This window comes from Anabrus simplex, chromosome 1 (assembly GCF_040414725.1).
Source record: "Anabrus simplex isolate iqAnaSimp1 chromosome 1, ASM4041472v1, whole genome shotgun sequence".
NCBI lineage: Eukaryota > Metazoa > Arthropoda > Insecta > Orthoptera > Tettigoniidae > Anabrus > Anabrus simplex.
Window position 1 is genome coordinate 1376264216 of NC_090265.1, and position 14336 is coordinate 1376278551.

At 41.3% G+C, this 14336-nt stretch overlaps 1 protein-coding gene across 2 annotated transcripts in view; it reads left to right on the forward strand.

The window, feature by feature from the left end:
- The window catches only part of LOC136878889 (vascular endothelial growth factor A), a 240282-nt gene that overhangs the window by 178500 nt on the left and 47446 nt on the right, over positions 1 to 14336 (forward strand). For both annotated transcript variants that reach the window (XM_068228991.1, XM_067152474.2), the window contains exon 5: positions 4084 to 4179. In XM_068228991.1, coding sequence (XP_068085092.1) covers positions 4084 to 4179 — 96 coding nt within the window. The remainder of the gene's footprint in view (positions 1 to 4083; positions 4180 to 14336) is intronic.

The window sequence follows — 14336 nt, forward strand, 5'->3', positions numbered from 1 at the left end:
GTAATTTTATTTCTTGCCTTTCTTTTTTCTCTTTTCTTTCCAAATTTGAACTTTGCTAAGCAATAACAAATAAATCAGGCACAAAGTGAGATCGATAAACAAAGTTAGCATCTTCTAGAACAATTAGACAACATGATTCAACAACGTGAGCTTGAAGCTCCCCAGATACAAATTTAACAAGAGCACCACTGCTCCTTTCAAATCCTCCTCAAGTAAACTGAGCTCCAAAATTTAGCACAGTAGGAAAAGCGTCTTTGCTCCACACAATGCTCTCTAGGATACTATTCTCCAAATTTTTACTAATTCAGGCCTCTTAAAGGCACAACCTACATTTAACGAAAACCAATAGTAGACACTGTCTTATTTGCTCAACAGTCGAAATTACATAGGAAAATAGAATGAAAATAGCGAATTTTAACAGGGTTAATAAGTGCCCATTCTACCCGGCCGTGGTTAAAAAATGAAAAGGTTAAAGTTACTGGCCAAAAATCAAAATGTTAGGAGGCAAATTCTTGCACTCCTTTGGAATTCACTAGAACATTATTCAAACACTAAGTGGGCTTATGGCCCGAAGTTGCAGAGGCTAAGCCTATACTACAGAGGTGATTAGATTGAGGGAAAGTTTTAATTTACAAAATTAAGAGGTAGATTTTAAAGATTACAAAATCATAGTCACCTCAATATCAAGATGAGAGGGAATACAAGAGGGTTCTCACTCTTTATTCCCTAAGTTCGGTTAAGTTCTTTAGACTAAGTTTTAGGATTTACATTGAGAAATAGAAGTTACATTACGAAAGAAATTTGAAACCTTCTCCACGAACTATCTTTCAAAAACTATTACATGGTTAAACGTAGCCTGCCATTACCTTGAGCTGGTGGACCTCCCGAAGATGGACGAGGGAGCCCTTCCCCTGCCTCCGCTACGAACACACTCTAAACTTCTTGACTGGAGTGATTGAAAGACAACATGGCCCGAACGATCCCAGCTTTTATAGCGGAGAGGAAGGTTCCATATTTCTCTGGGCCGAAACCCTGACACACCCCCAATTTTCATTGGACAAACAAATAAATATCAAAAATTCTGATTGGTTACTTAAATAAATGTACAAAATTTCCTATTGGCTACAATTTTAAACTGGCGGGAAGAGACAGAAGTACTGATAACCTGAGAACACCTGAAACAAACTATAAACAGTTCAGTTTAGGAAACCTTAACACACAAAATTCTTTGAAAATTAATTCTTCATCTTCACCCCAGAGGGCGCACATAAGTTGATAGCAGCGACATCTGTCGATGAATGTTCAAACTTCTTCTATCACATAGTTTGAAGTACAAGTCACAGGTGGCCTTCTAAAAGGCGCTTAATTTTAATACACGGAGCGGGTGTACCTCTGGTACAATTATTATTATTATTATTATTATTATTATTATTATTATTATTATTATTATTATTATTATTATTATTATTATTATTAGTAGTAGTAGTAGTAGTAGTAGTAGTAGTAGTAGTAGCAGTAGTAGTAGTAGTAGTATTGTACTGGAGGTACACCTTCTCCGTGTATTTGAACTGAGTGCCTATTAGAAGGCTATCTGTGATGTAAACCCTGAATTGTGTATTGGAAGAAGTTTGGAACTTTAATCTTCAGATGTCTCTACTGTCGACTTATGTGTCTCCTCTGGTGGGAGGACGGACAATTAATTGTCAAAGGAATTTTGTATTTTCTAGATTTGTAAAACTGAAGTGTTTACACTTCCTTCTTTCTCAAATTATTAGCCAATCAGAAATGTTGGTATACTATATTTTGTCGCCAATCAAAATTGGGGATGTGTACAGGCCATCGGCCTAGAGAGTTCTGGAACTTTCCCCTCTGCCATAAAAGCTGGGAGCTTTCCGGCCATGTTGTCTTCTTCACCGCTCCAGTCTAGAGTGCATTAGTTAGTGGAGGCGGAAAAGCCTTATCCGTCGTCGGAAGGGCCGCCAGCTCAAGGTAATGGCAGACATCTTTTAAATATGTGATAGCTCCAGATAGCTGACTCTAGAGGAAGGTTTCAAAATTATTTCTTAGTATAAACTTCCAAAATTTAACATCATCGTTTAAATGTAAAATTTTAAGAAAGTCTAAGAACTCTATTCAAATCCCAGCTAGGAAATATGTAACTTAGAGAATAAAGAGTGTTCACCCTCTTTTAATTGCCATTCAACTTGGTATGCGGGTGACTATGATTTTCTAAAACTTTAAATTTTAACTCTATTTTGGAACTTAACATTTTTGCCATCTAGTCACCCTCTGTAGTATAGGCTTAGCCTCTGTAACTACAGGCCATAAGCCCATGTAGAATCTTAAGTGTTTTTCAAAGTGTATTTCAAAAGGAGTGCAAGTGTTTCGCTTCTTAGCATTTTGTTTATGGCCGATATCTTAAGCCTTTTCTTTTGACCACGAAGGCTGTTTAGAATGGGCACTTACTGCCTCTGTTTAAAGTGTCATTAATTATTGATGAGTGTGTAATAGACTTTCGAGCTGAAAGGACAGTGAAAACTGTTGTCAAGGTTGGTCTAGTGTAAAATTTAGAAAAGAAAATTGTGCCTTTGAGAGGCTGGATGGTAGTAAATTCTGGAGCTCAGTCTCCTAAAGCAAATGTGCTCTTTCAAATAGTGTAACCTTAGAGCTACAAAACTCATCTCTTTGAAATAATTGTGTCAACAATTTTCTCTATGGTACCTGATTGTTTAAGGACTTTAAATCCCTATTGTTATAAGAGCTGACGAGCTCATTGTAATTCTACTTAACTGTTTTTGTTGTTGTTTACCAAAGTTTAAAGTCTAGGGTAAAAAAAGGGAAAGAAATAACATTTCAAATTTTAGTGTTTTTAATTATGCTCTCATCTTTTCTCTGTCCACCCATTCTAGCCCGAACCTTCTTACACCTCGGCAACCTACCAAAACATGGTAACAATTATTATTATTATTATTATTATTATTATTATTATTATTATTATTATTATTATTATTATTATTTGATTGGGAAAAGTTCCTTCAGGGAGGTCGCGAAGTATTACTTCTTCTTTTTCTTTTTTACGTGTTGATGGTCGTGGAACTACAACATTTTGAGAAAACGCTGTTCAAAGGAACATTTCTCAAGATTTGTTAACACTGCTATACCACACTACTTCAAAGCTCAAGTTGGCAGATTCGATCCTGGCTCACTCCGGTAGTATTTGGAGGTGCTCAAATAGGCCTACGTCATGTCGGTAGATTTACCGGCATGTAAAAGAAATCCTTCGGGACAAAATTTTGGCACCTCGGCGTCTCCGAAATGTAAAAGTAGTTGGTGAGAGGCAAAAAACAGTAGAAGTTTCAGTTTCTCTCAGAATACTTCGGTGACTGTTAAATATTCTGTAATATGACACTGATGAGTCGAAACTGAATCACATTTCCGTAATTGCTCCACCAGTATGTTTACATTTGTGAATGTTGTCACTTATCGAGGCCAAAGCAATAATTAATTACTTGCCATTTTGAGTTACGGTAGTGGGCACTAGTGGAACTGGAAAGAGAACAAGTCAAGTGTTCGTTACAAGGCCTTCATGGGAGTAACTTATATATACCGGTAACTGTGATGTAATTGCACTGTCCGGCTCCTTGGCGGAAAGATCAGGGTACTAGTCTTCGATTCAGATGGCCTCGGGTTCGATTTCTGGTTGGGCTGGTTTTAACTGCGTATGGTTAAATCACTTGGGGACTGCTGATTGTTTTCGTCTCATAATCTTCATGCACATACAACAAACAGCACAGGAACACGGAGTAGTGGAATACTTCCTTCTACATAGGGTTGACATTAGGAAGGGCATTCGGGCATCAAACTAGGCCAAATCTACATCGAGTACTGACCTCAGTAAATTGGGGGAAAACATTGCACTAACAAATGCGTTATATATATGGCTTAGATTGCAAAAAATTGTTTCACTTCGGTTGTCAAATTCAGTATCCATTTCTTTCTTCTTAGTTTGTTCAAATATCATGAACAATAGGGTAATTAATTATGAAACGAAGTGTTTATAATGAATCTTATTTCTGATTTCAGGTTCTTATGATTCAGAAGAAATCTAACAGTGAAACGGCGATGTTCGTCAAGGAACTCCGAATAGAGCAACATACCAGCTGCCGATGTGCTTGTCTGGTAAGTTGACAATATTTCTCGCTTCTGCTATGCACTCGGAGCCCACGAAGTGTATCCTGAAGAGAAGTAAAGAAAGAAATGTTCCCCTTTAGATGAAAGTTTATTAACATACTGGTAATCAACAGAAATTCTGCATTGCCTTGACCGTCCATTGGCGAGACGCTGTCGACTGAACTACAAGCTGCTCATCGGTATTTTGAAAGGCCTTTTCATATTGCCTATTGACGGAGTAAAAATTATGAATGAATAAATCTATGTAAATAAAAATGGATGTGTGTGTGTGTATTTTCCAAGATAGCTCTGAAACACATGGAGCTATTTCAACCAAATTTGGTACATATAGTATGTCTTACTATCTGGAACAAATTTTCGGGGTAAGACACCTCTAGGGTGGGGGCCGCTTCCTTCCCACTCCTAGCCCATTCCTGTACCATCGTCGCCATAAGACCTATCTGTGACGGTAAGACTTATAGCAACTTGTAAAAAAGGGCTGTTGTTGTTGTTGCCGACTATACTTTAAAGCAGGGCCTCTCAACCGCCCAAAATCTCACGCGTGCAGATAGAGGCGCAAGAGCTCCGTGCACTGTGCATCGCTGCCGCTCGGCATGGCTCGGATCAACGCTTCGTCTCTGGGCTACTTGGCTAAGCTCGGCTCAACTCGCCTATACTCGGCTCAAGTCAGCCCGGATTTGGAGCGCTACGGCGCAAGTGGGGCAGAGGGAGACAGGCGGAGCGAGCGAGACAGGCGTGAGGAAAGAGAGAGTAAGCGCTATTGCTCCAAATCGAGGAGTGGTGGTCTGCACTCTGGTCAACCAAGCCAAGTCGTCTTTTGCACCGTGCACAGTGCATGCACCACGCGCATGCACCCTGAGAGGCCCTGCTTTAAAGTATAACGTTGCATTACCAAACAAATTTAATTTTAATGAACTCTCTTCTGATTTAATATTGATTACAACACCGAGTAGGTGTTTCTTCCATAATTTAGCCTTCCTTTTAGAACACCAGCATAATTTGTGAGCAGCAGTCATTCCGTCCTGTGATGCATAAGCAGTAAGCAAGTTAGAACCAAAAATTTGATCATCAATATCAGACAAATTGTCAAGTTTAGGAATTTCATCCCGAAACACACACATATAAATATTCAAATATTCAATATTCTTTTCCGTCCTACTAACTACTTTTGATGGCTTTCGTAGACGCTGAGGTGCCGGAATTTTGTCCCAGAAGAGCGCTTTTGCATGCCGATAGATTCACCGATACGATGCTGACGTAATTGAGCACCTTCAAATACCACCGGACCTGAGCCAGGATCGAACCTGTCACGTTGGGGTCAGAAGGCCAGCGCTTCAACCGTCGAAGCCACCCAGCCCGGTGGAAAAACATCCTGTGGGGCTTATACACCCCTAGCACCCATAGAGAAGGGGGTGACATGTCAAAATAATCGAAAACGAACGATATTAGTGTCGAATCCATACTTTTCTGGGTCGCTGAGATTAACTGTGACTCTCTGGATGTTGTTTAAGTTGTTGGATTTTTTGTTTTGTTTACAAATTTGATTTACGTCGCACCGACACAGATAGGTCTTATAGTGACGATGGGATAGGAAAGGCCTAGGAGTGGAAAGGAAGCGGTTGTAGCCTTAATCAAGGTACAGCCCCAGCATTTTCCTGTTGTTAAAATGGGAAACAACGGAAAACCATCTTCAGAGCTGCCCGCAGTGAGGCTTGAACCCACTATCTCCGGGATGCAAGCTCACAGCTGTGCGCCCCTAACCGCATGGTCAACTCGCCCGTTGTGTAGTCCTATTTAGCCTCCATCGGCATAGGTGGGTGGGGGTTAAAAGGGGGTGATAACAGAAAATGTCGAAAATGGCCGAGATTTGTGTGTAATCCACAGTTTTCGCAGTCGCTAGGCTGATTTGTGACAGTACTAATGGCATTTGGAATCGCGTTAATCGTATCGATAGCACAACGCGTAACTATGTACAGTTATATTTGGAGACAAAACATGACGGCCACAGTTCCTGGAAGTGAGCTGGAAGCCAGCAGTCAATCACACCCTGCACCCTGCTGAGTTAACGAGTTCTAAGTGATCCTTGTTAGGTGTGGTGAAGTTGCCAAACTACTTCCATCCATACTCTTTTCAGTCTTTACCCTTCCTTCGTGTAGAGTGCAATAGACGATTTGGCAACTCCGACTACAGTTGACGTAGTAAATCCTATAAGCCGCTAATAGACACCGGGCTGCCGCTGGAGAGTAGTGGTGTGAGGCGAGGTCGTCATGTTTTGTCCCCAAGTATATCACTTACTTATTTACCTCCAAGGATCAACTGATTCCCAGAGAATCTGGGCTGCCACAAGAACAGAGTTTAAACGTGAAACTAAATAACCTAAAACTTAAAATTAAGCATATAACGATAACTCTAAAACTACAAAAGAGTTCATAAAATATATCAATCAATATTACAATAAACAAATTTAGAAAAAAACACTTCACACATAATTAACAGGTAATAGCAATCCTAAAAGTAAGCATTTAAAAAATGAACTCGGGCAGCGCCGAGTACTACAGCTAGTGTATTGCTAAAAATTGAAGATAATAATGATTAGCTGGCTCACTGCCTGTCGTACCCGTCCCTGTCGGGTTATTTTGATAAACCAGAATTTTTTTTGTTACACTTCTACGCAGTCCAAGGATCAGGACACTTCACATCCCAGAGCGTTCCTTAACTTATAATGACGTCATAACGTCTCACTCCACAGCTCTGCATGCTCGGGAAGTTGGCGCAACGAAAATCGGCCTCTTAATACAGGTTCCCTCTGGCATACTATGAGTGAGAAGTTGTCCGCCTTTGTATCGTAACGGTTGGCACTATGAGCTGCCGTCCTCGGAGGCCCGGGTTCGATTCCCGGTACTGCCAGAGATTTACTCCTGAAAAGAGCTGCAACACCTCGAGATGAGGACACAAGTTTGCTATTGATAAGTTGGATATTTTCTTATAGACAGGTAACTCAAGACTTTGGCTAAATGCCACAATGATAAATTTAGCGCAATGATGCAACCGCACCCGACGGCGGTCTCGTGTTTTTAACCTAAACATGTTCCTTTATTTACACTCAGTACATGTTTGTAAGGAAATACTCTAACGAGGGTGCATGCCGTGTATAGGAATTTGTGTGTGGTTGCAGGAATGTTGCGGACAATATAAATACCTAGTCCTCGAGCCAGGGGAAATAACCATTTGAGGTTAATCTCCTACCCGGCCGGGAATCGAACCCGGGTCCCTCTGCACCGAAGAGTCACTATTCATCCGAGGAGCCGGACACCATTGCGGTAGTACTGAGGTAATATACTGCTCACGAAAAACAAAGTATCAAACTTTTGGTCGGCTGTAATACTTCGTGTGCTTTTATTTTGCAGACGTAGATTATACAGAACCTAAAACCTAAACATGTTCCTTTATTTGTACAAAAAACCAAAAATGAACAAAATATACACACACGTTTACGCTTGATTGTCCCAAACAGACACAGTGGGCCAAAACCGAAAGTCACGACTCTTGAATGCAAATGAAAACAAACTGAAACTTACACTTACCGGTAACACTTTTCAGAATTCAGTGTTCCCAACTCTGGCTCGTAGCACAGCAGCACACCGGCTTGGCATGCTTCTGATAAGCCTCCAGATTGCATCCTGGGGGATGGCTCTCCATTCTTCCAATAATGCTGCTGTCAGCTCCTGGGGTGTGAGGGGTTGCTGTGGGTGATTCTGGATACGCCTACCAAGTTGATCCCACAGATGTTCGATACAATTGAGGTCGGGGATACATGCGGGCCCGTCCATTACTTGAATTCCAGCAGCTGCAAGGAAGTCTCAGAATGTGCAGTGGCTCCATCATGCACTAATGTGAAATGTTGCCCGATATTGTCTGCGATGGGCAGTACATGGTTCTCCAGAACCTCCTGAATGTAATGCAGGGCTGTCAAAAGCCCCTGAATGACTACGAGGTCACTTTTATGGCTCAAAGGAATTCCTCCCCAAACCATCGCTGATCCGCCACTGTAAGCGGATGTTTCCTGCACGTTCAAGGTAAATTTCGTTCTCCTTGACGTCGCCAGACTGGAATACGACCATCTGACCCAGAAAGCTGGAATCTGGATTCATCAGCAAAGAATACTGGAGTCCAGTGTCAGAGCTGCCAGTTGAAGTCCTGTTGTGCAAACTGCAGAAGGAATCTTTGGTGATGAGGAGTCAACCGGGCCACTTTAAACGGTCTCCCGGAATTGCGCTGACCTTCCCTTGGTCTATTGCGTACTGTCTGTGTGCTGATGACAGTCCAATGTGCATTAATTAGCTCACCTCGTAGGTTCCTGACTGTACTGCGGCGATTTCGGAGGGCCTATAAACGAAGAAATCGGTCCTCAGGTTGCGTTGTTTTCCGTTTTCTCCCTGAAACAAGTCAACGTTTGACATTGTGTAGCTCTTGATATCGCTGACACAACCTGCAGATGACTACTTGAGACACTCCGAGCCGCTTTGCCACATAACGCTGAGTGCGTCCTTCCTGCAAAAGGGTTACTGCACGCTTGAACTGTTCTGATGGTAAATGCCTTCCCATGTCTTGTGTTCTAACCTGCCTGCGCTGCTTAGCAATAAGACAGCTCACACAGCACTGGCAGACCATGCCGCACGTCACGAACCACTCCTGTTTGAGGTGAGGCCACAAAGATAACTGCTAAGCAGTAGCGGCTGGTGAGATCTGAAGCTGGGTGTTGCACCAACATTTTCAGTGTCATATTTTTATTGCTTACAGAAGTATTAAGAAACTGTATTATCGTTAAGTAATGAGCTACATTCCTACTAAAACTGAAAATATATCTGGCAATTACAACCCAGGAAGTAAGAGGATAATTATACACTGTAACTACACTTACTTTTAATAATAATGTTATTGGCTTTACGTCCCACTAACGACTTTTTACGGTTTTCGGAGACGCCGAGGTGCCGGAATTCTTTTACATGCCAGTAAATCGACTGACACAAGGCTAACGTATGTGAGCACCTTCAAATACCATCGGACTGAGCCAGGATCGAACCTCCAATGTTGGGGTCAGAAGGCTAGCGCCTCAACCGTGTGAGCCACTCAGCCTGGCACAGTTACTTTTGCCTCACTTGAATTGAAAATTTGCCGTCCTGTTTTTCAATTAAGCAAGATGTTGGTAATATTGCGGGTGGTCTCGTATGGCGTGGGAAATAAATTGCCCAGCAAGTTGGCCGCGCGGTTAGGGTCGCGGAACTGTGAGCTTCCATTCGGGGGATAGTGGGTTCGAACACCACTGTCGGAAACCCTGAAGATGGCTTTCCGCTGTTTCCCATTTGCACACCAGGCAAATGCTGTGGCTGTGCCTTTATTAAAGCCACGGTCGCTTTCTTCCAACTCCTAGCCATTTGCTATTCCAACGTTGCCGTAAACCTATCTGCGTCAGTGAAACGTAAAGCAAAAATTGTAAACAAAAAAAAAAAAAAAGTGGAAATGAAATTACCTTTGCTAGAGGAGAGAAAGTACGAATGAAGTAATCTCCGCCAAGTGGCGCAATCTAACGGGGACATTTGGGACTGTTTCTCGGTAGGGGATTTGCTAGTCTCGTGCAACTCCCTGAGACCGATACTGGCGAGCTTGCTACCTGATGCTATGCAGGCTTAGGCTCGTCCTTGCTGAAGTACATTGCACCGCACTGTCCTCTATGTCTAGGGAGTTGCCGTAGGAAAGCAAACCCCCTGACTTCGATTCGAAGCCAGCAGCGTTTATTGGTCCGTTACGAAGCATTAGTGCAGTGAACGACCAAATATGGTTGAGTTTAACATGTTTTCGAATATATGTTAGTTTTATTAAACTAAAACATCAGAAGAAAAGACGACAAATGAAGTGCAAAATTATTGGGAGTTGCGCAACACTGCAACAATACCACGCACCGCCCCTGCTGCTAAGACTGGAAGGTTATGTACTTGACTTCAATATTCCACCACATTAATGTCACCAAGGGATAAACAAACAACCCTGTAGAGCACCATGGATATGAAACAGAATGTATGTACTCTAGTTCATACCAAAGTTGTGACACGACTTTTTTTTTTTTTTTTTTTTTTTTTTTTGTGAGCAATGTATAAACGTACTGAAACATACGCTCAGGCTATATAATTAGTCATAAGCCCGTCTGGTGGTCATGATCGTTAACGCATTGTGCTTACACCGTGGTTAGCTAGTTCAAGTCCCGTTGATGTAAAAGAATTTCACCATGAGAATGTTGGCCATCAGGATAGGAGAGGAGGTGGTATACAATTATAATATCTAGTTTGCGTACCAGAAGCCTGGATTCAATTCGAAACTTCTAAACAGTGTTCATATGAAGTGAAGACATATGACGCTATTGGTGGTGGTGGTGACGGTGGTTATTGTTTTAAGAGGAAGTACAAGTGGGCAGCAATTTTCAAACAATACTACTAATCAGAGGAAAAAGTAGAAGGGGTTCTACACTTAGAAAAGTGAAGGTATCGGCCAAAGAAAGACGAAGGGTATGAAAATGAAAGACTCCCTAGGCTTCAAAAACCTAATATCGTCGGGGTCAGAAAAGGACAAGGGTTGACCATGGGAGATCAGATAGAATAAGTGAGGAGACTGGCACAATTAAGTAGAAGCAATCCCAGAACTCAGCTAAAGGCCCTATGATCGCCATCCCACGCTCCCATGGTAAGAGACCGTGAGGCCCCTTTTAGTCGCCTTTTATAGCAGGCAGGGGATGTCAAGGATGTTATTCAACCTACCCCACCCACAGGGGCAGATGACGCTGTTGATGGTGATTTGTCCGTCGGACGGGGAGACTCATTGGTGTTATTCTCCCTACCTCATCATTATAATCATCATCATCATCATCATCATCATTATCATCATCATCATCACAACCGTCCGGCTCCGTGGCTAAATGGTTAGCGTGCTGGTCTTTGGTCCAAGGGGTCCTGGTGTTGTATAAATTGTATAACTCTAACTACCGAATAAGAGGACTGCACTGCAACATCTCTTCGTGATCTCCCTTGGCCATCTCTCCCTTTCTTATTCAACTAAAAATATTCCGTTGAAAGGCTTTTCATTTTATCCTGTAGTGGTTCGACTGTATATTAAGTTTAAATTAATTATATTATAGCTTGATAAGAGCCCCCGTGGCTCAGGCGGCAGCGCGCCGGCTTCTCGCCACTGGATTCCGTGATTCAAATCTCGGTCACTCCATGTGAGATTTGTGCTGGACAAAGCGGAGGCGGGACAGATTTATCTCCGGGTACACCGGTTATCCCTGTCGTATTTCATTCCAGCAACACACTCCAATATCATTTCATTTCATCTGTCATTCATTAATAATTGACCCAGAGGAGTGCGAGAGGCTTCGGCAGCCAGCACCATTAATATCCTTGCCGCTGGATGGGGGTTCATTCATTCATTCATTCATTCATTCATTCATTCATTCATTCATTCATTCATTCATTCATTCATTCATTCATTCCATTCCATTCCATTCCTGACGCGGTCAAATAACTGGAAACAGGTTGTGTATTTTCATATTATAGCTTTATAAAACAACAATTACCACCATTACAAACATATCTCTTTTCAGTTGATATCATTCTTCTTTCAATGTCATTTCACGGGGATGTAAGCAACGGAGTTAATGCTCTTAAACAGATTATCGACAAAACTTATTTTTCTCCTTAGATTGGGCTTTAAAGAACTAAGGAGGTTTACGAGTTATGAGACTGCAACGAGGATCTAATCTTCTTCTTCTTCTACTTTTTCCACACCTTGTGAGGTTACGGGTGTGACCTGTTCCACACATATAGATTTTGCCCTGTTTTATGGCCGGATACCCTTCCTGACGCCAACCCTATCTGGAGGGATGTAGTCACTATTGCGTGTTTCTGTTGAGGTTGGTAATGTGGTGTGTTGTTTGATTATGAAGAGGAGAGTGTTGATAAAAGCACAACTAGTCCCCGAGACAGAAGAATTAAGCACACGCGATTAAAATCCCCGACCCAGGCGAGAATCGAACTAGGGACCCTCTGAACCGAAGGACTCAACGCTGACCGTTCAGCCAAGGAGTCTGACAACGGGGACCTAAAATACTAGATTTAATTCCAGTCAAGCTAAGTTGGAGGCACTGAAGATGAATGAAGATAGAAACGTGACGCAGCAATTTCACAGTTAAACTCAAAATAAAAATAAACCCTGTAATTTTAATTTGTGTTGCTTTGAATAGCTTGTTTGAAACGGTGTTTGTTAAAATCCGTAGTCAGTGTTATTACAACCGACTATTCATCATATTGTTACACACCAATATCTGTTTGTCTCACTTTACAAGTATAAAATACTCCGGAACTAAGGAGGAAAAATGTCTTAAGTGGAGTTCTCTGAGTTTCGTCATAGACTTAGTGAACTGTGTTACATTGGAAGGTGTAAATCGTGACATCGAAAAGTAGAAGTCATCCCCCAAAGCCTGAAGTGTGTGGTAATCTCGAGGCCGTAGGTGACTCTTACATAGTTTCCTTTAACCTGTGCCAGCCTTATTTCATCCTTCCTACGCAATCTCCCTTGGACAAATCTCGTTCTTTAACGACTTCAATGGTATTAGGTTTGCAAGGCATTGACAATCTTACATTTCCTTATCTATAATGGACATCTCTTTCTTTATATAATCCCTAATCCCTCCTCCCATAAATAAATATGTGTCCTCTTAAATGCCAGCTTTATCTTCATCTTTATCTTTATCTACTTTAAAAGTAGGTTATTCGTCTATAATAATGTCATTCCACACCATTTCTCCACTGACAGCTTGGAACATACCGCTTAGTCGAGCTGTTCGTCTCCTTACTCCCAAGTCTTCCCAGCCCGAAGTTTGCAACATTTTCGTAACCCAGCACAAACCGTGCTTCTTTCCTTTGGATATTTCCCACTTCTCGTATCACATAATCGTAGTGTGGGTTCCAGACACTGGAATCTTTCTCTAACTGGGGTATTACTAGAGATATACGCCCTTTCCATCACTATGAAGAGTTATGTTGGCTATCTTGTTATTAGGGTGGAAGATACATAACGCAGATTTGCTGCTAGTTGGTCCAATTCTCTGTTTCTTAGAGTAAATACTGTGCATAGAAAAGCAAGCTCTTTGCTTACACAAGTCTCCCTTTCTTTCAGGCTGCTATGCCATGTAGACAATGCTATGTCATCAACGTAGCATAATTTACTAGATTTCGTTGGAAGTAATTCAGATATACACAAATTGAAGAGAAGAAATCCATTACAAATACTTTTGGTAGCCTGTCACTCAGATATAATTTTTGAGTTAAAGTTGTTGATTGTGGTTTTTACCTTGGGGAGCTAATAGGTTTGAACCCCACTGTTGGCAGTCCTAAAGAGGGTTTTCCGTGGTTTGCAATTAATTAAGGCCACGGCCGCTCTCTTCCCAGTCCTAGCCCTTTTCTATCTCATTGTCGTCATAAGATCTATCTGTGTCGGTGCGACGTAAAACAAATTATTTTAAAAAATGTTTTGGGGAGCATGACAATAATATATCAGGTCCTAGAAAAACATTTGCAATCTGACAGATATGACAAATGTTTTACACTGGTTTTATTGAAAGACTTCAAGGAAACATAGAAAAGAGCATATCCTATAAAGTGGCTCAGTAATTGGGAGCAATTTAGCAAAGCCTTACTGGACTACTTAGATGATAAATCTTCGGAAACAGACAGAATGCACGAATTAATTTCGAGGGCTTCCTTATATTAAAGCGGAAAGTTTCTTTCAGAATGTCACTGAATTTCTTGTTAATCGATTTTATATGAATGTAACCACTGAAGCAATTATATCGAATAAAAAGATCTGTTTGATAAAAGGTTTTCTTGAGGATGAGGTACGTGAAATAGATTTGTGGATAGACGTAGATCATGGATGTGATACAAATATAGTATGAATATCGTTGGAAAAATCTTAGCGAGCAGATTATAAACATTAATCTTAAGGAAATTATAATCCAGAATTATAATGTTGTGCCATCTTTCCCTTGCTTTCTAAAATTCTTGAAACTAGAATTTTATAAATCACAGTGATAATGT